The sequence below is a fragment of the Pelobates fuscus genome, chromosome 1 (assembly GCF_036172605.1).
Source record: "Pelobates fuscus isolate aPelFus1 chromosome 1, aPelFus1.pri, whole genome shotgun sequence".
NCBI lineage: Eukaryota > Metazoa > Chordata > Amphibia > Anura > Pelobatidae > Pelobates > Pelobates fuscus.
Window position 1 is genome coordinate 20,914,132 of NC_086317.1, and position 23,974 is coordinate 20,938,105.

Here is a 23,974-nt window from a genome sequence, read left to right on the forward strand (position 1 = left end):
CTCTTGGTGTGCTCAGTAGAGTGTGCCGGTGTTTATGCGAGCATTTGTGGGGTGAGTCCCCCGAAAACCCGCAGTTTTTTCAGTTTTGCTATCGGAGCGATGCGAGATGGCGTCCGCTTCGGCTCAAGGTTAGGCTCCCCCCGAATGTATGCATTTTATTAAAAAAATTTGGATACATTTTTTATTTCACTGTTTTGGTTTTTACTATAGCACAATGTATCCATAATCAAATGTAACATTTTGAAACACAAGGTTTTACTGCAAAAAGTAATAATTATGACTACTTTGCAGATAAATCATGGCATAATTAGAGACGCAGGAGACTCTTAATCTATGATTTTTTTGGTGCAGTTCTTCTGATACATAGACTAAACTAATGTAATTCTATTTCAATGTAAATTTGAAAGGAATACTCGAAGCACCATAAGTACTACAGCACTAGCGCCCACCCAGGATAAGTAGTCAAAACGTTTGCAAGCAGTTTGTCAACTTAATTGGGGTCACCTGTCTGCTGGTCATAGTCTCTGATGGAGCCGGAAGTTACTGCTAGTATATTTTGTGGGTGTCAGGATCGGGACAGGGATCCAACACGCAGAGTACAAAGAGAGGAAAGGTACGTATACCGGGCCTTAGAATGGCCGGACTAACGTACCGAGAGTAATAGAGAATAGTCAGAGACAAGCCGAGGTCGAGGGAACGAGAAGACAGATAAGCGAGAGACAAGCCGGGTCAAGGGATAACAGAGAAGCAGGGTAGTACAACAAGCCGAGTCAAAACCAAATAGAGCAAACTAGAATACCAGAGCACTGAGTGACTAGACAAGCTAGAACCACGACAGGGCAATGAGCTGAAGTGAGAAGTAAGCTTAAATACCCTGGCTCTGGATGGTAATCACGCCTCTGACAAGTACCGATTGGATATCGGACACTTGAGTGACAGGTCGCTCGTGATAGCGTCATGACGTCACGTATTGAGCGTCCCGCTAGAAAAGGACGTGGATTCCTCGCGGCCGGTGTTTAAGTGACTGGATGAACCGCGAGGAACGAAGGAAACAGCTCGCCTGGACGGGCAAACCACCAAGTCTCTACCTCCCTTAGAGGTAGAGGCCTCAGGTACCCTGACAGTACCCCCCCTCTCAGATACGCCCACCGGGCGGAAGGAACCGGGGCGAGATGGGAAGCGGAGGTGAAATGCTCTGCGAAGACGAGAAGCATGAACGTCCTCCTGAGGTACCCAACTCCTCTCCTCAGGACCATATCCCCTCCAGTTGACCAGATATTGCAATTTTCCCCTTGAAATTCTGGAATCAATGATGGAGCTGACCTCGTACTCCTCCCGACCCTCCACCTGAACAGGACGAGGCGAGGAGACCTTAGAGGAGAATTTGTTGCAAATAAGGGGTTTCAACAAGGAGACATGAAAAGAGTTAGGAATGCGTAAGGCAGGTGGCAGAGCAAGGCGATACGCAACCGGGTTGATACGAGTGAGAACCCTGTAAGGACCTATGTAGCGAGGAGCAAATTTCATAGATGGAACTTTTAGGCGAATATTCTTAGTACTCAACCATACCCTATCCCCAGGAACAAAAACAGGAGCCGCTCTTCTATGCTTGTCAGCGTGTTTCTTGAACAATGAAGAACTATGTAACAGAATTTGCCGAGTCTGATCCCATAATTTCTTCAGGTTGGCGACATGATCATCAACCGACGGTATCCCCTGAGAAGAGGAAACCGAAGGAAAAATCGAAGGATGAAAGCCATAGTTCATGAAGAAAGGGCTAGAGCGAGTTGAATCACAAACAAGGTTATTGTGTGCGAACTCCGCCCAAGGAATCAGACCGACCCAATCGTCCTGGTGTTCGGAAACAAAGCATCGCAGATACTGTTCGATCTTTTGATTGGTACGTTCAGCAGCTCCGTTAGACTGAGGGTGATAGGCAGAGGAGAAGTTCAATTTGATACCCATTTGAGAACAAAAGGATCTCCAGAAACGTGAGACAAATTGAGAACCTCTATCAGAAACAATCTCCGAAGGAATCCCATGTAGGCGAAAAACCTCTCTCGCAAAAATCTCCGCCAATTCAGGAGAAGTCGGAAGTTTAGGTAATGGCACGAAATGGGCCATCTTAGTAAATCTATCCACCACCGTGAGAATAACAGTCTGTCTCTTGGAAGCAGGTAAATCAACGATAAAGTCTATGGACAAACAGGACCAAGGTTTCTCAGGAATGTCCAAGGGGTGTAACAGGCCACATGGAGAAGCATGAGGTAGTTTAGTCTTGGCACAAGTCTCACAAGCTGCGACGAACTCCTCAATATCTTTTCGAAGTGAAGGCCACCAGAAATCCTTGGATATCAGAGAGTATGTCTTGCGAATACCAGGATGCCCAGCTATTTTACTTTCGTGAAAACATTGTAAGAGGTCCAGTTGAAGTTCAGGAGGAACAAAGTTTCTTCCCTCAGGAGTGTCTCCGGGAGCTAGATGTTGTGACTTCAAGATCTGGTCAAGTAGCGGAGAATGAATTTTAAGACTGGTATTAGCAATAATATTGCATTTGGGTACAATGGAGGACACAAGTGGTTCAACTGAAGCAGAAGGCTCAAATTGGCGAGATAGCGCATCGGCTTTAGAATTCTTTGAGCCAGGTCTGTAAGTCAGAACGTAATTGAAATGGGTAAGAAACAACGACCAACGAGCCTGCCTGGAGGACAGACGCTTGGCCTCTCCGATATAAGACAAATTTTTGTGGTCTGTTAGAATGGTAACAGGATGTAAAGTACCTTCCAATAAATGTCTCCACTCTTTCAAAGCCTTGATAACCGCCAGTAATTCTCTGTCACCAATGTCATATCTGCTCTCAGTACCGGACAATTTTTTAGAGAAAAATCCACATGGATGTAATGGTTTGTCAACACCCAACCTTTGAGATAGGACAGCACCTAAACCAGTCTCTGATGCGTCTACCTCAAGCAGAAAAGGCAGGGAAGTGTCGGGGTGAACTAAAATTGGAGCGGAAGCGAAAAGCTCCTTGAGAGTTTTGAACGCAAGAAGAGCTTCAGTAGTCCAATTCTTAGTATCAGCCCCCTGTTTGGTCATATTAGTGATAGGTGCGATAATTGAAGAATAGCCCTTAATAAAGCGCCTATAATAATTAGAAAAACCAATAAATCTCTGTACGGCTTTAAGTCCTTTAGGTAAAGGCCACTCTAGAATGGACTGGAGTTTATCCGGATCCATCTTGAATCCCTCCCCAGAGATCACATAGCCGAGAAAGGTTACCTGGGTTTGATCAAAGCTACATTTCTCCAACTTGCAGTACAAGCCATGCTGAAGAAGCTTGTGCAAAACCCTCCTGACTTGCTTGTGATGAGTCTCAATCTCACTAGAATGTATAAGTATATCATCTAGGTACACAATGACGCACTCTTGCTGAAATTCCCTAAGAACCTCATTTATCAGATCTTGGAATACAGCTGGTGCATTGCATAACCCAAAAGGCATAACCGTATATTCATAGTGGCCATAGCGAGTATTGAATGCCGTCATCCACTCATGTCCCTGCTGGATTCTCACCAAGTTATATGCCCCTCTGAGGTCTAACTTGGTGAAAATTGTAGAACCCTTCAAACGATCGAAGAGTTCGGTGATCAAGGGAATCGGGTAGGCATTTTTAATGGTTATCTTATTTAGGCCTCGATAATCAATACAAGGTCTCAAAGAACCATCCTTCTTTTTAACAAAAAAAAATCCAGCCCCGGCAGGGGAGGAGGACCTCCTAATGAATCCCTTGTCTAGATTCTCGTGAATATACTCCTCTAGAACTGAGTTCTCTTTCGTAGATAATGGGTATACATGACCTCTGGGGGGCATGGTACCAGGGAGTAGGTTAATTTTGCAATCAAAGGACCTGTGTGGAGGTAAGGTATCGGCTTTCTTTTTGTCAAATACTGCCTTTAAATCTAGATACTGAGGCGGAATTTGTGTCTCTGTAGGATTGTCAGAGTTAGCCGATGTGTTGGTTAATCCGAGAGGTAAGACCTTCCGCAAGCATTTTTCTTGACAATTCTGTCCCCACGAAACTATCTCCCCTGACTCCCAATTAATAATAGGATTATGTCTCCTCAACCAGGAGTACCCCAGTACTATGGGAATAGACGGAGAAGAAATGAGCAGTAAGGATATGTCCTCTCTATGTAGGATGCCAACAGTTAAGTTAATCGGTATGGTCTCATGGAAAATAACAGGCTCACGTAACGGTCTACCATCGATGGCCTCAACAGCCAGTGGTGTCTCTTTTAACTGGGATGGAATAGCATGCTTGGCAGCAAAACCCTGATCTATAAAGCTCTCAGCAGCTCCAGAATCGATTAGTGCCATAGTCTTAACTACTCCCTTTTCCCACTTTAAAGAAACGGGTAACAGAAGCCTGAGCTCTTTGTAGTTGTGAATAGAGGACAAAGTAGAAACACCCAAGGCCTGTCCTCTAGAGAAACTTAGGTGCGAGCGTTTCCCGAACGATTGGGACAATTTAGGCGTAAATGACCTCTGACTCCACAATACATACATAAACCCTCCCTTCTCCTGTACTGTCTCTCCCTCTCTGTGAGATGAGTACTGCCTATCTGCATAGGTTCAGGAATACGTAAGTCCTCGAACTCAGAATTTTGAAAGGTAGGCGCTAGTTTAAAGGAGGGTCTACGGGTCCTATCTCGAGTGTTCTGCCTCTCTCTTAAGCGTTCATCAATACGAGATATAAAAGAAATTAAATCCTCCAAATTCTCAGGGAGTTCTCTAGTAGCGACCTCGTCAAGAATTATATCTGATAACCCATTCAGAAACACATCTATATAAGCCTGTTCGTTCCACTTAACTTCTGCCGCCAAGGACCTGAACTCTAGTGCATAATCCACAAGTGTTCGATTGTCCTGTCTAAGGCGCAACAGTAATCTAGCTGCATTGACCTTTCTACCAGGAGGGTCAAAAGTTCTTCTAAACGCAGCTACAAAGGCATTATAATTATAGACTAGTGGATTATCATTCTCCCATAAAGGATTGGCCCATCTCAGAGCTTTCTCAATGAGTAAAGTAATAACAAATCCAACCTTCGCTCTATCTGTAGGATAAGAGCGGGGTTGTAATTCGAAATGGATGCTAATCTGGTTCAGAAAGCCACGACACTTCTCCGGTGACCCGCCATAACGTACTGGTGGGGTAATACGGGAAGAAGCACCTACAGTGGCTACCTCTAGACCTGAGACTGCAGGAGAGATAGAAGGAGTACGTGTCTCCTCAGGTGGATTACTAGTACGAGACAAAAGTGCCTGTAGTGCCAAAGCCATCTGATCCATCCTGTGCTCCATGGCGTCAAACCTGGGATCCGAAGAACCAAGCTGACTGTTTGTACCTGCAGGATCCATTGGCCCTGTCGTAATGTCAGGATCGGGACAGGGATCCAACACGCAGAGTACAAAGAGAGGAAAGGTACGTATACCGGGCCTTAGAATGGCCGGACTAACGTACCGAGAGTAATAGAGAATAGTCAGAGACAAGCCGAGGTCGAGGGAACGAGAAGACAGATAAGCGAGAGACAAGCCGGGTCAAGGGATAACAGAGAAGCAGGGTAGTACAACAAGCCGAGTCAAAACCAAATAGAGCAAACTAGAATACCAGAGCACTGAGTGACTAGACAAGCTAGAACCACGACAGGGCAATGAGCTGAAGTGAGAAGTAAGCTTAAATACCCTGGCTCTGGATGGTAATCACGCCTCTGACAAGTACCGATTGGATATTGGACACTTGAGTGACAGGTCGCTCGTGATAGCGTCATGACGTCACGTATTGAGCGTCCCGCTAGAAAAGGACGTGGATTCCTCGCGGCCGGTGTTTAAGTGACTGGATGAACCGCGAGGAACGAAGGAAACAGCTCGCCTGGACGGGCAAACCACCAAGTCTCTACCTCCCTTAGAGGTAGAGGCCTCAGGTACCCTGACAGTGGGCTCCACTGAGTGAAGCCCTCCATTGCTGGCCTGGCCAGGTAAGTGCCAAGTGACCTGGCGCCTGTGTTGTAATGGTTGTAGTGGTTATGGTGCTTAAAGTTTTCATATAAAATCAATACAATGACCAGAGGCATAACTAGATACCATGGGGCCCCAATGTAAAAATTGCCCTGGCACCCCCCATACGTCTACCCCCACCCCATATGTCCCCGACCCCCCACAGGTCCTTGCCCCCCCACACATGCAGACACACACACATAGATACACACAGACATGTAGACACACACATACATACAAACACATACATACAGAGATACATACAGACACACACACATACATACATACAGACACACACACATATACACACTGAGACACATACATACAGACACACACAGACACATATACACAGACACACACACATACATACAGACTATTACACACAGACACTCACACATACATACAGACACATACACAGAGACACAGACTCACATACAGACAGACCGACACACACCCACACACTTACATACAGACACACATACACTAACACACACACTTACATACAGACACACATACATGCAAAATGTTTGTCACCCTCCTGTTTCCTACCTTTTAGATGCAGGAGGGTGACTTCCCTGGGGTCCAGTGGTGGCTTAGCCTGATGGGAGTCAGAGTTCCCACTCTGACTACCTCCTGCGCGGCTCCAGGTGGATGCTGGTAGGAAGTGAAAGGGGCAGTCACTTCCTTCCTGCGCTCTGATATAATCACAGGGGTCCCGGTCGCGCTGTTAAAGTCCCACAGCGCAGACTGGGTCCTCTGGATATTCATTGCCATAGGGTGGCCCTAACAGCATGGGCCACCTGATTGGCTTTTTAACGTGCGGCTCTGGTGGATCTTCCGCGCGACCGGGGCAGCAATACATAGCGGCGGGCACCCGGTCGACCCTGGAGTGACGGGCCCGGTCACTCCTGTGACCGCGGTAGTTCCGCCACTGAAATTACCTTAAATGAAATTGAATATCTATGCAGCTTAGAATATCGGTTGAGTATATTCGCAAACAGTAAATTCATCAATAAACAGATAAACAGTAGTATACTCACTCAGATTAGGAGATAGCATGGGACAGAGGTTTAGATTTTGGTTTGTCCCTTGTGTAGCAGACTTGGATGATACGTCTTTATCAAGCCCCTCATCTGAGATGTCCGCCAGAAAAGCTACCAGCGAGCTCTTATACTTGGGAGTGATGTTCGTGTCTTTAACAAAGTGAACGATGGCCAATACAACAGGAAATATCATGAATGTCACAAGAACAAAACACATTTTCTTCTTGACTGGGCAGATACGGGGTATACGGAGCCTCATTTTAGATCGTTTTGTTAACAATGTTTAATTCTGGGCAGAGCTGCTTCAAAAGTCCCAGTAATGGAAGATAAAGAGATTATAGAGAAGGAATAGTCATGACAGTCTTCCTATCTCGAAAGATGACATCCAATGGTTACCCGTCAATCTCGTGGATTCATTCTTAGTCGTCTAGTACTGCTAACCTGCAAAATAAAGCCAAATATATACAATTAAACAGTGATTAAAAGTATAGGGAATATGTATGGATATGTATAGGTCAAAATGAATTAAAAGTGAGAGCAGGTGAATTAAGCAAAAGGTTTTTCATTTTAATAAATTACCACTATTGAACAATCTGAACAGGTTTATCCTTAAAGGAGCACTATAAGGTAACGAACACAAACATGTATTCCTGACCCTATAGGGTTAAAACCACCATCTAGCCACCCTGGTCCACTCATGCCTCCCTAAATATATTAAAATCTTACTTGTATTCAAGTCTGAAGCTGATTACTTTGTCCCTGTTTCCTTTATACCTTCCCACTGCCTGCTGACATCAGCAGAAGTGGTAGCCCGATCCAATCACAATGCTTCCCCATAGTATTGGCTGATACTGACAAAGAGGCAGATCAGGGGCAGAGCCAGCATGATTCAAACACAGCCCTGGCCAATCAGCATCTCCTCATAGAGATTAATTGAATCAATGCATCTCTATGAGGAAAGTTCAGTGTCTGCATGCAGAAGGAGGAGACACTGAATGTTTGGATGCATTTTAGGCTGCCGTGACCCAGGAAGGATCTCTAGCAGCCATCTGAGGAGTGGCCAGTGAAGTTATCATTAGGCTGTAATGTAAAGACTGCATTTTCTCTGAAAAGACAGTGTTTACAGCAAAAAGCCCGAAGGTAATAATTCTACTCACCAGAACAAATTCAATAAGCTGTAGTTGTTCTGGTGACTATAGTGTCCATTTAAAGGCATCCAACTGCAAATGTCTAAGGCAAGCTTGCTGTTTTTTTTAACATAAAATATACAAGATTCCCATTTAATAGGTGTTGCACTGGTTGTCCCAGCGCCGTATTGCTTTACGTGTTATGGTGTTAGGTAAGATCACTATTTTATTGAAGCTAAAGGATCATAAAATGTGTACATTAACCTTCTAAGTTTACAGAAAAAGAAGAGAAAACAAAGTTCAATACGGACCTTACAATACGTTTTGTGGAAAATCCGTGCTTTACCCCTACTTGTTATTCAAAAATCCGACAGATTAGAACTGGCCTTTTACCAGATATGTTGTATTGCTTCTAGGTACGTTATCTCCTGTCGCTTAAATAAAGAATTTTCAAAAATAAGTAAAAAAAATAAATAAGTTCAGCGTTTGAATAACAAATAATCTTGTGTTATAAAGAAATGTAAAAATGACTTTCCTTGGGTGGACACAGAGAATGTTAATTTTGCTGCGATACTTGCTGGACATGAGTCTGTTACAGTAACGGGGGTGCGTGCAATAAATGTAAAGGTTAATGTTAAATTACTTCCTATGGTTTAAGCGAGAAAGGTCTTGCACAGGACAGGAGCTGCGGGGTTAACCCTTCACGTGCAATAAGAAAAACCAATACAGTGTTTTTAATCAGCCTTCTGGCATTCAGTACATTAACGGTTGATTCAACTTTTACGGCACAATAAATATATAACAAATAAACTAGCGTAGATAGCTGCCGAATCCAGTCTGTGTATGGACGACCTGCCAAGCTCTGACTTAACCCTTCCAGTGCTGCAGCACCAGAATAAACATAGACCGCAATAAACATAACGTGACATTGTCATTTTGCAGGGTTTTTTAACGAATCCTTTTTTTTTTTTTTGTCCATTTATTTCTACGTTTTCTAGTCTTGTTATATTCTAATTGCCTTTGTTTTTATTTGATACACAAGAAAAACCAAGGACGACTTTTTCCTTTGGAGAGCATGACTTTTGGCACTGGGTGGAGCTCAGGAAAAGGTTCTGTTTCTATCACCAGGCTAATTTACGCAATGATTGGCTGAGAGTACTTGGCTGACTCTGACATTCTCCGGCTAACACTGCTAACTATTGTTGTTCGGGATAATGCAAAGTCATTATCATGATCAGCAGAGAGAGGGCAGGCTAGCATCAAGCTAATTAAAAATGGTTTAAAACTGAACAATGGAACAACCTCAGAGGACTCCACTAACCATAACCACATCAATGATACAAGGTGGTTATGGTGCTGAGAATGTCCTTTTAAGGTTTTATCCGATCCAACACTGCTTTCTTTACAATATCACAGAGTAAATATATTTACTCCAATAATTCTGGGCTCTATTTATGTATTGGACATGATAATGTTTATTAAGCAATAAAATGTGTGCCCCGTCTATACAATTCATGCACAGTAAAGGGGGAGGGGGTCATAATAACAAAACCAAAAAAAGCAGAAGGTGCAAATAAAAAAACTAAAAAAAGTTTTTCTTTTTTTTTTAATAGAAAATAATGTAGCCCCATGTAGCAAAAGCGCAGCTTAGTGGAAAGGGGCCTTGACAGGGCTAGGAGGTGGGCATAGGAGTAAGCATGTAGGGATTGGTGGGTTTTGGGGCTAGGAGTTGGGCTAAATAAATAGGCAGCCATCTAGTAGAAAAACTACTTTTAACTTGCCTGCCTGGCTGAGTTTGTGTGTTCACTCATTTGGCCTGGTAGTTTTTTTCTTTCTCTTATTTGCAGGATGGATGAGGTGGAGAAGATGCTGGAGGGGATCAGGATGGCGGCGAGGAAAAGTGGAGCTAAGTGGATCTGGGCACGGCAGGGATCGGTGTTGGCGGCGGCGGAGGAGCAGGATGGCGGCGATCAGCCGTCTACTGTGAAGTGGGACTGGCCGGTGACGAGATGGCTGGAGCGGCTGCGGGCCTGGATGCAGGCATGGTGGCTGCATGGTTAAGGCACCGCCGGAGCCTAGGTTCGTCTCCTTCTGATGGCCGGCGGCCCAGGACACTGGCAGTGTGCCTGGGTCTTTCAGGCATTAGGACAGGACTCAATGGGATCTGAGGTTGGGGTGAAGGGCAGCTGGGTTGGGATGGGATCAGGGGTGGAGGGCAGCGGTCGGGATGGGATCGGGGGGTGCAGAGGTGGGGCTGCAGACTGATGTAGATGGTGGGGGTGGGGCAGGGCCGGACTGGCCCACCGGGATACCGGGAAATTTCCCGGTGGGCCGCGGCACCTGGGGGCTGCTCTGGCAATATATGTGCCACCGGGTGGCCGGTCCGGTGGCACACACTTTGAGGGGCCGGCCGGCAGGCGGCCGCATTGCACGCTGCAGCCTCGCCGGTCCGGCGGCACACCTAATGCTGAGGGAGGAGCATGTCTCTCTACCATGCTCCCTCGCGGTTCCCACAATCCCCAGCAGCATCCGTGCTGGGGATTGTGGGAACCGCGAGGGAGCATGGTAGAGATATGCTCCCTCCCCCTTCAGCCCTCAGCATTAACAGTGCTGCCGGACCGGCGAGGCTGCAGCGTGCAATGCGGCCGGCCCCCTGACTCCTCTCAGGTGGGTGGGGGGATGGAAGTGGGGGTGTGAAAAGAGAGACAGAGGGGGGGGTGAAAAGAGACAGAGGGGGGGGGGTGAAAAGAGAGACAGGGGGGGGGGGTGAAAAGAGAGACGGGGGGGGGGGGGTGAAAAGAGAGACAGGGGGGGGGGGGTGAAAAGAGAGACCAGGGGGGGGGGGGGGTGAAAAGAGAGACCAGGGGGGGGGGGGGTGAAAAGAGAGACCAGGGGGGGGGGGGGTGAAAAGAGAGACAGGGGGGGGGGGGGTGAAAAGAGAGACCAGGGGGGGGGGGGGTGAAAAGAGAGACCAGGGGGGGGGGGGGGTGAAAAGAGAGACCAGGGGGGGGGGGGGTGAAAAGAGAGACCAGGGGGGGGGGGGTGAAAAGAGAGAGAGACGGGGGGGGGGTGAAAAGAGAGAGAGACAGGGGGGGGGGGTGAAAAGAGAGACGGGGGGGGGGTGAATAGAGAGAGTGACAGAGGGGGGTGAATAGAGAGAGTGACAGAGGGGGGTGAATAGAGAGAGAGACAGAGGGGGTGAATAGAGAGAGAGACAGAGGGGGGTGAATAGAGAGAGAGAGACAGTGGGGGGGTGAAAAGAGAGACAGAGCGGGGAAGAGTGCCACAGGGAGAGGGGGGAGAGTGAGACACAAGGGGGGAGAGAGGGGCGAATAGAGAGAGACAGAGGGGGAGGGAGAGTGCCACAGGGAAAGGAGGGATAAAGAGACAGAGGGGGGAGAGTGAGACACAAGGGGAGAAAGAGGGGCGAATAGAGAGAGACAGAGGGGGAGGGAGAGTGCCACAGGGAAAGGGGGGATAAAGAGACAGAGGGGGGAGAGTGATACACAAGGGGAGAAAGAGGGGTGAATAGAGAGAGACAGAGGGGTTGGGAGAGTGCCACAGGGAAAGGAGGGAGAAAGAGACAGAGGGGGGAGAGTGAGACACAAGGGGAGAAAGAGGCGTAAATAGAGAGAGACGGGGGGAGGGGGAGTGCCACAGGGAAACTCTAGCCCTGGAGCTATGGGCTAGAGTTCACTCTCACCACTGCGACCACCAGGGATTCCTGGGGGTCCAAGTGGTGAGAGTGAACTCTAGCCCCATACAAACACTGCCCACACACACCATACACACACACACATTCCCCTACACACACAGCCACCCATACACACATTTCCCCACGCACCCTACACACTGAACCTTTCACACACATTGCACCCCTCACACATTGCACCACTGCTCCTATACCCTACTACAGCCCCATATCCCAGCAGACCCCAGGTAAGTTGTCAAACTGTACTTAAACGGTTTGACTACTTACTCTGGGAGCGGGTCCTGGCACCATACCCACTACACAGAGCAGTAGTGGTTATTGTGCATGGATTATTTCTTTAAATAATCTATAGGTGCCCCTCCTGAGATCAGACTCTGGATCCGCCACTGATTTATATTATATATATATATATATATATATATATATATATATATAATTATGCCTAATATATTTACACATATATTAATGTACATTTATATTTGAATAATACACTAAGAAATGTAATTGATATGTACAATATGTAATAAGCAGATATTGGCCCAGTCTTGTTGCTAGGTGCATAATCCAGCACAATAACATATTTAAAGTGAAGAGTGCACCCACAGGACCTCAAAATAAACAAGATAACATCATTTTTTACAGTTGTGCCCTACATACATTCACCATTTCAGTCCCATTACCAAGCTTTCCTTAATATGTCATGGTAGTTGGACTGAAACATTGGTTATATGCAAAGGCACGTCTGCTTAAAATAAATCTGCACTCTTTTTTTTTAAGCATATATGTGCTTTTTTTCACGTTGGAGTAATAATTTTAATTTTAAGTTATCTTTTCTAACTCTGTATCTGCACACTATGCTGGCGCGACGCATTATGGGGCTGGTAAATATTTTTTTTCCAGGGCTGCTTTTAATTCCCAGTCCGGCCCTGGGGTGGGGGACAGGTGACACCTAGCATGCGGTCTGGTTGGGCAGGGGGTGGACGGTTCCTTTAGTGAGGACGGGGGGTGGGGGAGGGTGGGGATTCGGGCGTGGTCTGGGTAGCGTGGGAAAGCTTGTGGGCTGGGTTGGATCGGGCACTTGTGGGGGAGTCACGACTCGACGCCTTGCTTTGGTTTTGGTTTACATTCAGGTTGTTTAGCGGGGAGCGCATCCCCGGCAGTGGTAGATAGGAATATGGCGGCGCTGGCGTTTTGGTTTAAGTTACACTGGTTGGAAGATCTTATGAATACTTTTATGATTCGCCAGGCGCTTAAGGGGTATCGGAGGGGATGCAGGATTCCTGATGCTCGGAGGCCGGTGTCCATGAGGGTGTTAAGAGGTCTCATTCGAGTGTTGCCCGAGGTATGTTTTGACGAGTTTCAAGGGCTCCTGTTTAGCGCAGCGTTTCTCTTGGCCTTCTTTGGCGCGTTTCGGATCGGGAAACTGGTAAGCTCTAATCGGGTTGCCGGTGGGGATATTCAGGTGTCCGAGGTGCGCGTGCAGGAGGGGAGACTTGTGCCTCACTTGGCCCGGTCCAAGACCAATGTCAGGGGCGTGGGAAATGACGTGACGCTGGGTGCCCTGCCGGACTCAGCATTTTGCCCAGTGACCACGGTGTCGCTGTATATGGTTAGGAGGCCCACAGTTGGGGGGTCGTTGCTGGTGCATGCGGATGGTTCTTCCCTATCTTGCTTTCAGTTTGCCAAGGCTTTTCAGTTGGGCCTGGTTATAAATTAGTGTCCGTGTTTTTATTGGGTTAGATATGTGGGGGTTTTGTCCTGATTCCGACTGCCCATATGGCGACTATGCACCTGTCATGTAAATGCAGAATTCATTTCAATGTCTATATTCAGCACGTCTGAGTAATAAAACAGCAGAGCATTGAGGTGTGATCGAGACGGCACAGTGTGGGTTGAGCAATGTAGGATGATATGTCGAGAGTGATCATAAAACGCTTCCTTACCTACAATGCAAACAGATCATAAAGTAAGTAAAGGAGTGCTACGTGCTCCTAGGACATGATGCATCGACAAAGGGGGTAACCGAAACATTCACCTATCTATGTATGTCCTTCAATAATTGTAGCACATTTGTTGCACACACCATCTGTTTGCACATAATGTTTTATTTACCTACATTATAACTGCACTGTCTGAGCTACAGTGAGAGGTGCATGCCGCCCAGGAGGAACTGGATTTGAGCTTTATTTCAAGGTATTGCAGTAAGTTAAGCGTTACTTCAAACCAGGGCTAGACTGGGGAAAACTATTTGGCCTGGGCATTAAATTACAGTGGCGCATTGAAAGGGTTTCTTTGTCATCACCAATGACAAGCCCGGCGCCCCCTCTCAATGTGAGCATGTTAGTTCAATGCTCTCCCAGGTCAGCCCATGTACAGAGCCATACTGAAGTGCTCTCACATTAGAAAAAGGCCCTGTATTTGTTCTGCGCAGCGCAAGTTGATTTTTTACATGCTTGTGCTGTGTTTGCTTGTGACTTGTCACTGGTGTCTCCATAAGTGGGATATGTGGGATCTAGTGTATGTGTAGATAATCCAGAGTTGTGTAGGGGATCTAGAGTGTGTATAAGCGATGTAGTGTGTGTCTGGAATGTAATGTCTGGAGGGGTGCAATGTGTGTGTGAGGGGTGCAGTGTGTGTGTGTGTGTGTGAGGGGTGCAATGTGTGTGTGTGTGTGTGGGCTGCAATGTGTGTGGGGGTGGGGGCAGTGTGTGTGTGTAAGGGGTGCAGTGTGTGTGTGTGTGTGTGTGTGTGTGTAGGGTTTCCAGGTATTGTGTGGGGGGCAGATTAAGGCATATATATTTGTATATGTTTGGGGGTTTTTTTAATTAAAAAAATGTCCTTTATCTCCCCCCTCCCTTCTTACCTTTGCTCAGAGAGGTGGGACATTGCTAGCAAGCCCTGGTGGTCCGTTGGTTAGTGAACTCTAGCCTGCAGGCTTGAGCTCCAGAGCTTCCTCTCTCCTAGAAGGCCAGTGAAAGAGATCTTTGATCCCCCACCAGGCACACAGTAGGGCCAAAGCTTGGATAGTGCCAGCCCTCTCTTCTTCCCTGTCGACCTTGGTTCATCATGGCCATCGCTGCCCATGGGCATTTGTAAATTTGCCCGATGTCCAGGCCTGCCACAAACATTTACTTTTGTGCAAACAGACAATACAATTAAACACTCGGGCTTTCTCACACTGATTGACTGGATTAAATGCAATTTAGAAAAAAAAAATTACTGTATAAGAAGAATATTGTAAAAAATACTTATGATATATTATTCAATACAGTGCACTCAGAACACCTGGCTTATCACAGCATATATATGATGCAGTTAACTTGTAACTCTTGGTGACTGCACCCTGGGACCCTGAGATGCACGTTAAAGATTGGGAGTGTCCTATTAGATCTTGGATCATTGGGAGGTGTACTTTTGATTTGTTCACAAATTCTTTGCAACTGGTAAGAAAGAAACAAATTCCTTTTAATTCACGCCCAAATAAATCGATCCATTAATTCTATAAATGCTGTGGGCAGTGTGTGAATGTTGAATACAGTCTATGAATACTGTGGACATCGTGTAAATGTTGTATACAGTCTGTGAATGCTGTTGGCAGTGTGTGAATGTTAAATGCAGTCTGTGAATGTTGTGGGCAGTGTGTGCATGTTAAATGCAGTGTGTGAATGATGTGGGCAGTGTGTGAATGTTGTGGACAGTGTGTGAATGTTGAATGCAGTGTGTGAATGTTGAACACAGTCTGTGAATGCTGTCTTTAGTGTGTGAATGTTGTATGCAGTCTGTGAATGTTGTGGGCAGTGTGTGAATGTTGAATGCAGTCTGTGAATGCTGTGGGTAGTGTGTGAATGTTGTAGGCAGTTTGTAAATGCTGTGGGCAGTGTGTGAATGCTGTATGCAGTCAATGAATGCTGTGGGCAGTGTGAATGTTGTATGCAGTCAATGAATGCTGTATGCAGTTTGTAAATGCTGTGGGCAGTGTGTGAATATTGTATGCAGTCTATGAATGCTGTGGGCAGTGTGTGAATGTTGTAAGCAGTCCATGAATGCTATGGGCAGTGTGAATGTTGTATGCAGTCAATGAATGCTGTATGCAGTTTGTAAATGCTGTGGGCAGTGTGTGAATGTTGTATGCAGTCTGTGAATGCTGTGGGCAGTGTGTGAATGCTGTATGCAGTCTATGAATGCTGTGGGCAGTGTGTGAATGTTGTATGCAGTCAATGAATGTTGTGGGCAGTGTGTGAATGCTCTATGCAGTCTGTAAATGCTATGGGCAGTGTGCGAATGCTGTATGCAGTCTATGAATGCCGTGGGCAGTGTGTGAATGTCGGATGCAATCTATGAATGCTGTGGGCAGTGTGTGAAAGTTGGATGCAATCTACGAATGCTGTGGGCAGTGTGTGAATGCTGTTTGCATTATATGAATGCTGTGGGCAGTGTGTGAATGTTGTATGCAGTCTTTGAATGCTGTGGGCAGTGTGTGAATGTTGTATACAGTCTGTGAATGCTGTTGGTAGTGTGTGAATGTTAAATGCAGTGTGTGAATGTTAAATGCAGTGTGTGAATGTTGTGGGCAGTGTGTGAATGTCGAATGCAGTGTGTGAATGATGTGGACAGTGTGTGAATGTTGTGGACAGTGTGTGAATGTTGAATGCAGTGTGTGAATGTTGAACACAGTCTTTGAATGCTGTCTTTAGTGTGTGAATGTTGTATGCAGTTTGTAAATGCTGTGGGCAGTGTGTGAATGTTGTATGCAGTCTATGAATGCTGTGGGCAGTGTGTGAATGTTTTAAGCAGTCCATGAATGCTATGGGCAGTGTGAATGTTGTATGCAGTCAATGAATGCTGTATGCAGTTTGTAAATGCTGTGGGCAGTGTGTGAATGTTGTATGCAGTCTGTGAATGCTGTATGCAGTCTATAAATGCTGTGGGCAGTGTGTGAATGTTGTATGCAGTCAATGAATGCTGTGGGCAGTGTGTGAATGCTGTATGCAGTCTATAAATGCTGTGGGCAGTGTGTGAATGTTGTATGCAGTCAATGAATGCTGTGGGCAGTGTGTGAATGCTGTATGCAGTCTGTAAATGCTGTGGGCAGTGTGTGAATGCTGTATGCAGTCTATGAATGCCGTGGGCAGTGTGTGAATGTCGGATGCAATCTATGAATGCTGTGGGCAGTGTGTGAAAGTTGGATGCAATCTACGAATGCTGTGGGCAGTGTGTGAATGTTGTATGCAGTCAATGAATGCTGTGCCAGTGTGTGAATGTTGTATGCGGTCTATGAATGCTGTGGGCATCATCTAAATGTTGTATACAGTCTGTGAATGCTGTTAGCAGTGTGTGAATGTTAAATGCAATGTGTGAATGTTGTGAGCAGTGTGTGAATGTTGAATGCAGTGTGTGAATGATGTGGACAGTGTGTGAATGTTGTGGACAGTGTGTGAATGCTGTGGGTAATGTGTGGATGTTGTATACAGTTTGTAAATGCTGTGGGCAGTGTGTAAATGTTGTATGCAGTCTATGAATGCTGTGAGCAGTGTGTGAATGTTGTATGCAGTCAATGAATGTTGTGGGCAGTGTGTGAAAGTTGGATGCATTATATGAATGCTGTGGGCAGTGTGTGAATATTGTATGCAGTCTGTGAATGCTGTTGGTAGTGTGTGAATGTTAAATGCAGTGTGTGAATGTTAAATGCAGTGTGGGAATGTTGTGGGCAGTGTGTGAATGCCGAATGCAGTGTGTCAATGATGTGGACAGTGTGTGAATGTTGTGGACAGTGTGTGAATGTTGAATGCAGTGTGTGAATGTTGAACACAGTCTTTGAATGCTGTCTTTAGTGTGTGAATGCTGTATGCAGTTTGTAAATGCTGTGGTCAGTGTGTGAATGTCATATGCAGTTTGTAGATGCTGTGGGTAGTGTGTGAATGTTATATGCAGTCTGTGAATGATGTGGGCAGTGTGTGAATGTTGTATGCAGTCTATGAATGCTGTGGGCATCATGTAAATGTTGTATATAGTCTGTGAATGCTGTTGGCAGTATGTGAATGTTAAATGCAGAGTGTGAATGTTGAATGCAGTGTGTGAATGATGTGGGCAGTGTGTGAATGTTAAACGCAGTCTGTGAATGCTGTGGGTAGTGTGTGAATGTTGTATGCAGTTTGTAAATGCTGTGGGCAGTGTGTGAATGCTGTATGCAGTCTATGAATGCTGTATGCAGTCTATGAATGCTGTGGGCAGTGTGTGAATGTTGTAAGCAGTCCATGAATGCTATGGGCAGTGTGAATGTTGTATGCAGTCAATGAATGCTGTATACAGTTTGTAAATGCTGTGGGCAGTGTGTGAATGTTGTATGCAGTCTGTGAATGCTGTGGGCAGTTTGTGAATGTTGTATGCAGTCTGTGAATGCTGTGGGCAGTGTGTGAATTTTGTATGCAGTCTGTGAATGTTGTATGCCGTCTATGAATGCTGTGGGCATCATGTAAATGTTGTATACAGTCTGTGAATGCTGTTGGCAGTGTGTGAATGTTAAATGCAGTCTGTGAATGTTGTGGGCAGTGTGTGAATGTTAAATGCAGTGTGTGAATGATGTGGGCAGTGTGTGAATGTTGAACGCAGTCTGTGAATGCTGTGGGTAGTGTGTGGATGTTGTATGCAGTTTATAAATGCTGTGGGCAGAGTGTGAATGCTGTATGCAGTAAATGAATGCTGTGGGCAGTGTGGTAATGCTGTATGCAGTCTATGAATGCTGTGGGCAGTGTGTGAATGGTATATGCAGTCACACACTGTGGGCAGTGTGTGAATGTTTTATACAGTCAATGAATGCTGTATTCAGTCTATGAATGCTGTGGGCAGTGTGTGAATATTGTATGCAGTCTGTGAATGCTGTGGGCGGTGTGTGAATGTTGTATGCAGTCTGTAAATGATGTGGGCAGTGTGCAAATGCTGTATGCAGTCTATGAATGCTGTGGGCAGTGTGTGAATATTGTATGCAGTCCATGAATGCTATGGGCAGTGTGAATGTTGTATGCAGTTTGTAAATGCTGTGGGCAGTGTGTGAATGTTGAATGCAGTCTGTGAATGCTGTGGGCAGTGTGTGAATGCTGTATGCAGTCTGTGAATGCTGTGGGCAGTGTGTTAATGTTGTATGCAGTCTGTGAATGCTGTGGGAAGTGCGTAAATGTTGTATGCAGTCTGTGAATGTTGTATGCAGTCTATGAATGCTGTGGGCATCATGTAAATGTTGTATACAGTCTGTGAATGCTATTGGCAGTGTGTGAATGTTAAATGCAGTCTGGGAATGTTGTGGGCAGTGTGTGCATGTTGAATGCAGTGTGTGAATGATGTGGGCAGTGTTTGAATGTTGTGGACAGTGTGTGAATGTTGAATGCAGTGTGTGAATGTTGAACGCAGTCTGTGAATGCTGTCTTTAGTGTGTGAATGTTGTATGCAGTTTGTAAATGCTGTGGTCAGTGTGTGAATGTTATATGCAGTTTGTAAATGCTGTGGGTAGTGTGTGAATGTTATATGCAGTATGTGAATTATGTGGGCAGTGTGTGAATGTTAAATGCAGAGTGTGAATGTTGAATGCAGTGTGTGAATGATGTGGGCAGTGTGTGAATGTTGAACGCAGTCTGTGAATGCTGTGGGTAGTGTGTGAATGTTGTATGCAGTTTGTAAATGCTGTGGGCAGTGTGTGAATGCTGTATGCAGTCAATGAATGCTGTGGGCAGTGTGGTAATGCTGTGGGCAGTGTGTGAATGTTATATGCAGTCACACACTGTCGGCAGTGTGTGAATGTTGTATACAGTCAATGAATGCTGTATTCAGTCTATGAATGCGGTGGGCAGTGTGTGAATGTTGTATGCAGTCTGTGAATGCTGTTGTCAGTGTGTGAATTTTGTATGCAGTCTGTAAATGCTGTGGGCAGTGTGTGAATGTCGGATGCAATCTATGAATGCTGTGGGCACTGTGTAAATGTTGTATGCAGTCAATTAATGATGTGGGCAGTGTGTGAATGTTGTATACAGTCTGTGAATGCTGTTGGCAGTGTGTGAATGTTAAATGCAGTCTGTGAATGTTGTGGGCAGTGTGTGAATGTTGAACGCAGTCTGTGAATGCTGTGGGTAATGTGTGAATGCTGTATGCAGTCTATGAATGCTGTGGGCAGTGTGTGAATGCTGTATGCAGTCTATGAATGCTGTGGCAGTGTGTGAATGTTATATGCAGTATATGAATGCTGTGGGCAGTGTGTGAATGTTGTATGCACTATATGAATGCTGTGGGCATTGTGTAAATGTTGTATACAGTCTGTGAATGCTTTTGGTAGTGTGTGAATGTTAAATGCAGTGTGTGAATGTTAAATGCAGTGTGTGAATGGTGTGGGCAGTGTGTGAATGTTGTGTTCAGTGTGCGAATGTTGAATGTAGTGTGTGAATGATGTGGGCAGTGTGTGAATGTTGTGGACAGTGTGTGAATGTTGTGGACAGTGTGTGAATGTTGTGGACAGTGTGTGAATGTTGTGGACAGTGTGTGAATGTTGTGGACAGTGTGTGAATGTTGAATGCAGTGTGTGAATGCTGTGGGCAGTGTGTGAATGTTGTATGCAGTTTGTAAATGCTGTGGGCAGTGTGTGAATGTTATATGCAGTCTGTGAATGTTGAATGCAGTGTGTGAATGATATGGGCAGTGTGTGAATGTTAAACGCAGTCTGTGAATGTTAAACGCAGTCTGTGAATGCTGTGGGCAGTGTGTGAATTCTGTATGCAGTCTATGAATGCTGTGGGCAGTGTGTGAATGCTGTATGCAGTCTATGAATGCTGTGGGCAGTGTGTGAATGCTGTATGCAATCCATGAATGCTGTGGGCAGTGTGTGAATGTCTTATGCAGTCTATTAATCCAGTGGGCAATGTGTGAATGTTGTATGCAGTCTGTGAACACTGTGGGCAGTGTGTATTGTTTGTGTGCTGTAAGTTAGAGGATCAGAGGCCAGGTATAAGCTTCCTTGGAGTACAAATTTCCACATCGGCATAGGAAGCTAAGCATTCTAAAATTATAAAACATGATTTTGTTGGTATATACGGTAAATACTTTAAGAAAAATACACATACGATGACCTTGAGTTACACATGTAAAAAAGTTGGGCAAATACAAAAATATATATATATATAAAAACTGTTGATCCTAGGGGGCGTGGCCTGACTGTGGAGCTGAACAGTCGCACATGCTTTTTGCTCCACGGCAACTGGCGATCCGAGGGACACCCTTAGACGCCAAACTTACCCGCCGGAATGACCAAGCCGAGGCCTGGAGCACATGCCAAGCAGGGCAAGGGAGAGGCGGCCGCTCTCCTAGCCCACAATTACAAGCAACACCCGCAGAACACGGTTGCTTCCCCCCCCCCAGGACCGGTGGGGGTTATCCCGGTCCACACACTCTCGACCAGCGCACCTCTGTGGCCCTTCAACGCTTACTACAGCACAAACCACGCACCAGGTATGCAGGCAGCTCGCCACACTAAAATGGCCTACGCACAGCCATGCGGAGGAGACATGCCGCCGAAATACGACCCCATACCAAGCGACTCACTCACCACCCGCCTGAACGAGCTGTTCAGAACCTTCTGGGCACGAATTGAGGCCCGACATGTGGCGGAGCAGCAACGGAAACAGGAGAACGGGAGTGAAGGGGATCAACGTGGCGGTGTCGACCGGAGTGGGCCTGTGCTACCCTGGGGCAAAACAATGATACTGCAGCCTACGCCTCACCACGTTAGCCCATCTGGGCCGCAGGCCACCAGGGGCCCAACCCTGGCGCATCAACCACACAGGCGGAGGCCGGCCCGCCACAGGCGGCGCTACACCAACATTCAGGCCTCCAGGCCTACACCGACAGGGAAGGATCCGGCCCCCAGAGGAACCCGAATCCGTGGACACAGGATGCCGGCCATGCTACAGGCCCGGAGCTGGAGGGCGCAACCGGTTAACTCCTGGCTGACTGCCTACCACCGCGAACCCCCAATGCCGCAGATACGGTTCCCACCTGAAGGAATGGGGTGACTATCCAGCAAGAGGACGGCTTCCCCCACGATCACTACCGAACGCTGCCCAGACGCTCACGGACACTGGCTATGCATACCAGGGACTCTAACACATTTATGCTTGTGGCTGTGTCTATGCTATATCCCTCTCCCACACAATGCCACAGAAGCGCATTCAACACTTATCATTTATCGCACATATCCATGACAATCATATACCTACTCCAGCTTACACTTACGCAAGTTTCAACCACAACGTAATTCCATGATAAGAAATGTCTCACTTTTAATTGTGTGTATGCCTAGTGGTCTCACAGCTCACTGGTGTACAGTGGTTATTTAGCTTGTTCCTCGCACTACATAGAATTAACGTGTTTTATTAGCATAACTTAGAATGCCTCTACCGTGAAATTCTGTTTAAAGCTGTTCAACCTTATAAGCTCCTGACGTTAACTAAAATGTCTATCCTACCTTTTTGTAACTTTCAGCCTGATTGAAACTAATGTTATAGACATTTATATATTTTTATATTTATATAGCCTGACTCATTTTAAAAATTGTGCTGTCAATGTTCGCCATGAAACTGTCTATTCTTTGTTATACCATCGACTTGTATCTGCTGTCGTGGCGATATATGCATGTCTGTCACTCTAAGCACTACAAAAATAAAGAATTAAAAAAAAACAAAAAACTGTTGATCTTGAGGAAAGTCCCGTGTAGTGGACTGAAACGTCGATCATTTTAAATATGCTTTAATAAAATTTGGATTTTTTATCTGGACCGTGAGTGCTGCTACCTCTTTGGATTTCTTGGATATTTAAAGCCTTGGCTTAGCACCCGGCACACAAGGGACATTTAAAGCGTGAGTGCAAGAGCATTTTTTCTTTATATATATATATATATATATATATATATATATATATATTATAAAGGAGGAAGCATCTAATAAATATAAATGTAGAAATATACCTCACAAATAATGGACAGAGTTGTGCAATCACAATGTTTCAACACTTTATTCGTCCTCAGGAATGTATAGATCAAACTTAATATATGTGTCATAGGGCTCTGTATTCATAGAGAAACAGAATTCTCGAGTGTTTCATATTCAACTTAACAATCAGGCTATAATAGCATGCGTAACTTATTTTAATTTTTTTTTTAAATGTATTTATGCTTTTTTTCCTTTTGTATTTTAAATGCAACAAACTCTATAACATAAATCTGTTTGTTTTAATTAAGAAAACCCACGTCAGAGAGAGAGAAAGTGGTTAAGGATTCAGCAGGTATTTGAATCGATTCGGAATATAAAATGAGGCAGAGTTCAGGCTATGTAAGCACATTACATAAAGACATCATTCTTATGGTCTTCTTCAAAATATATCCCTGGAATTCCTCATTATTGTAATAAAATTTAACACATAAAATACAGACAGACAGATAGCTCCAGAAACGAATATCTCATCTGTAGAACCATATGACTAATTTACATTTCAGATGTCACTCACCTGTTCTTCTTTTAACAGTTTAATTCCATAAGAAATTTTACTTTTTCCCGTCTATCCTTGGTGCACATTGTATCCTTACGACATAGGTCCAACTGTGTGCTTTCAGTTATGTGACACTCCCTGTTCCCTGCCACTCCTGTCACATATCTGCAGTTGGTGTGGAGAGTCCCAGAGCTAGGGGCAAGCATTAGGAAAACATTAGGAAAATAAACACAGTCTGTTTACCAGAAGCAAAGCAGGACAGCCGCAAAGAAAATAAAGAAAGCAACAGAATGAAAGGACGTGGTACTATACAGGACTGGCAGGGAAACTTGGGATGATGGGCACTGAGCCTTTGGCATGAAGAATGTCTGGGCGCAGGTCATGCTTGAAGCTCTGTGGTCTTCACTTGCCACAGCTGCTAAGACCCTCAAGTTAAACCTTGGGTTCCCTACGATACCATATCACAGGGATCAGGATCTCAGGAACTTAGATTACATTCAAACCTTGGGCCAGCTGACC

At 45.5% G+C, this 23,974-nt stretch overlaps 1 protein-coding gene across 2 annotated transcripts in view; it reads right to left on the minus strand.

Annotated features, from left to right (window-relative positions):
• LOC134602028 (beta-1,4-galactosyltransferase 4-like) overlaps window positions 1-23,560 on the minus strand; it is a 35,306-nt gene extending 11,746 nt beyond the window's left edge. For both annotated transcript variants that reach the window (XM_063446541.1, XM_063446533.1), the window contains exons 1-2: window positions 23,474-23,560; window positions 7,094-7,537 (exon numbers count right to left, since the gene is read on the minus strand). In XM_063446541.1, the coding sequence (XP_063302611.1) occupies window positions 7,094-7,355 (262 nt within the window). In that variant the 5' untranslated portion in view covers window positions 7,356-7,537; window positions 23,474-23,560. The remainder of the gene's footprint in view (window positions 1-7,093; window positions 7,538-23,473) is intronic.
• Window positions 23,561-23,974: the final 414 nt, after the last annotated feature.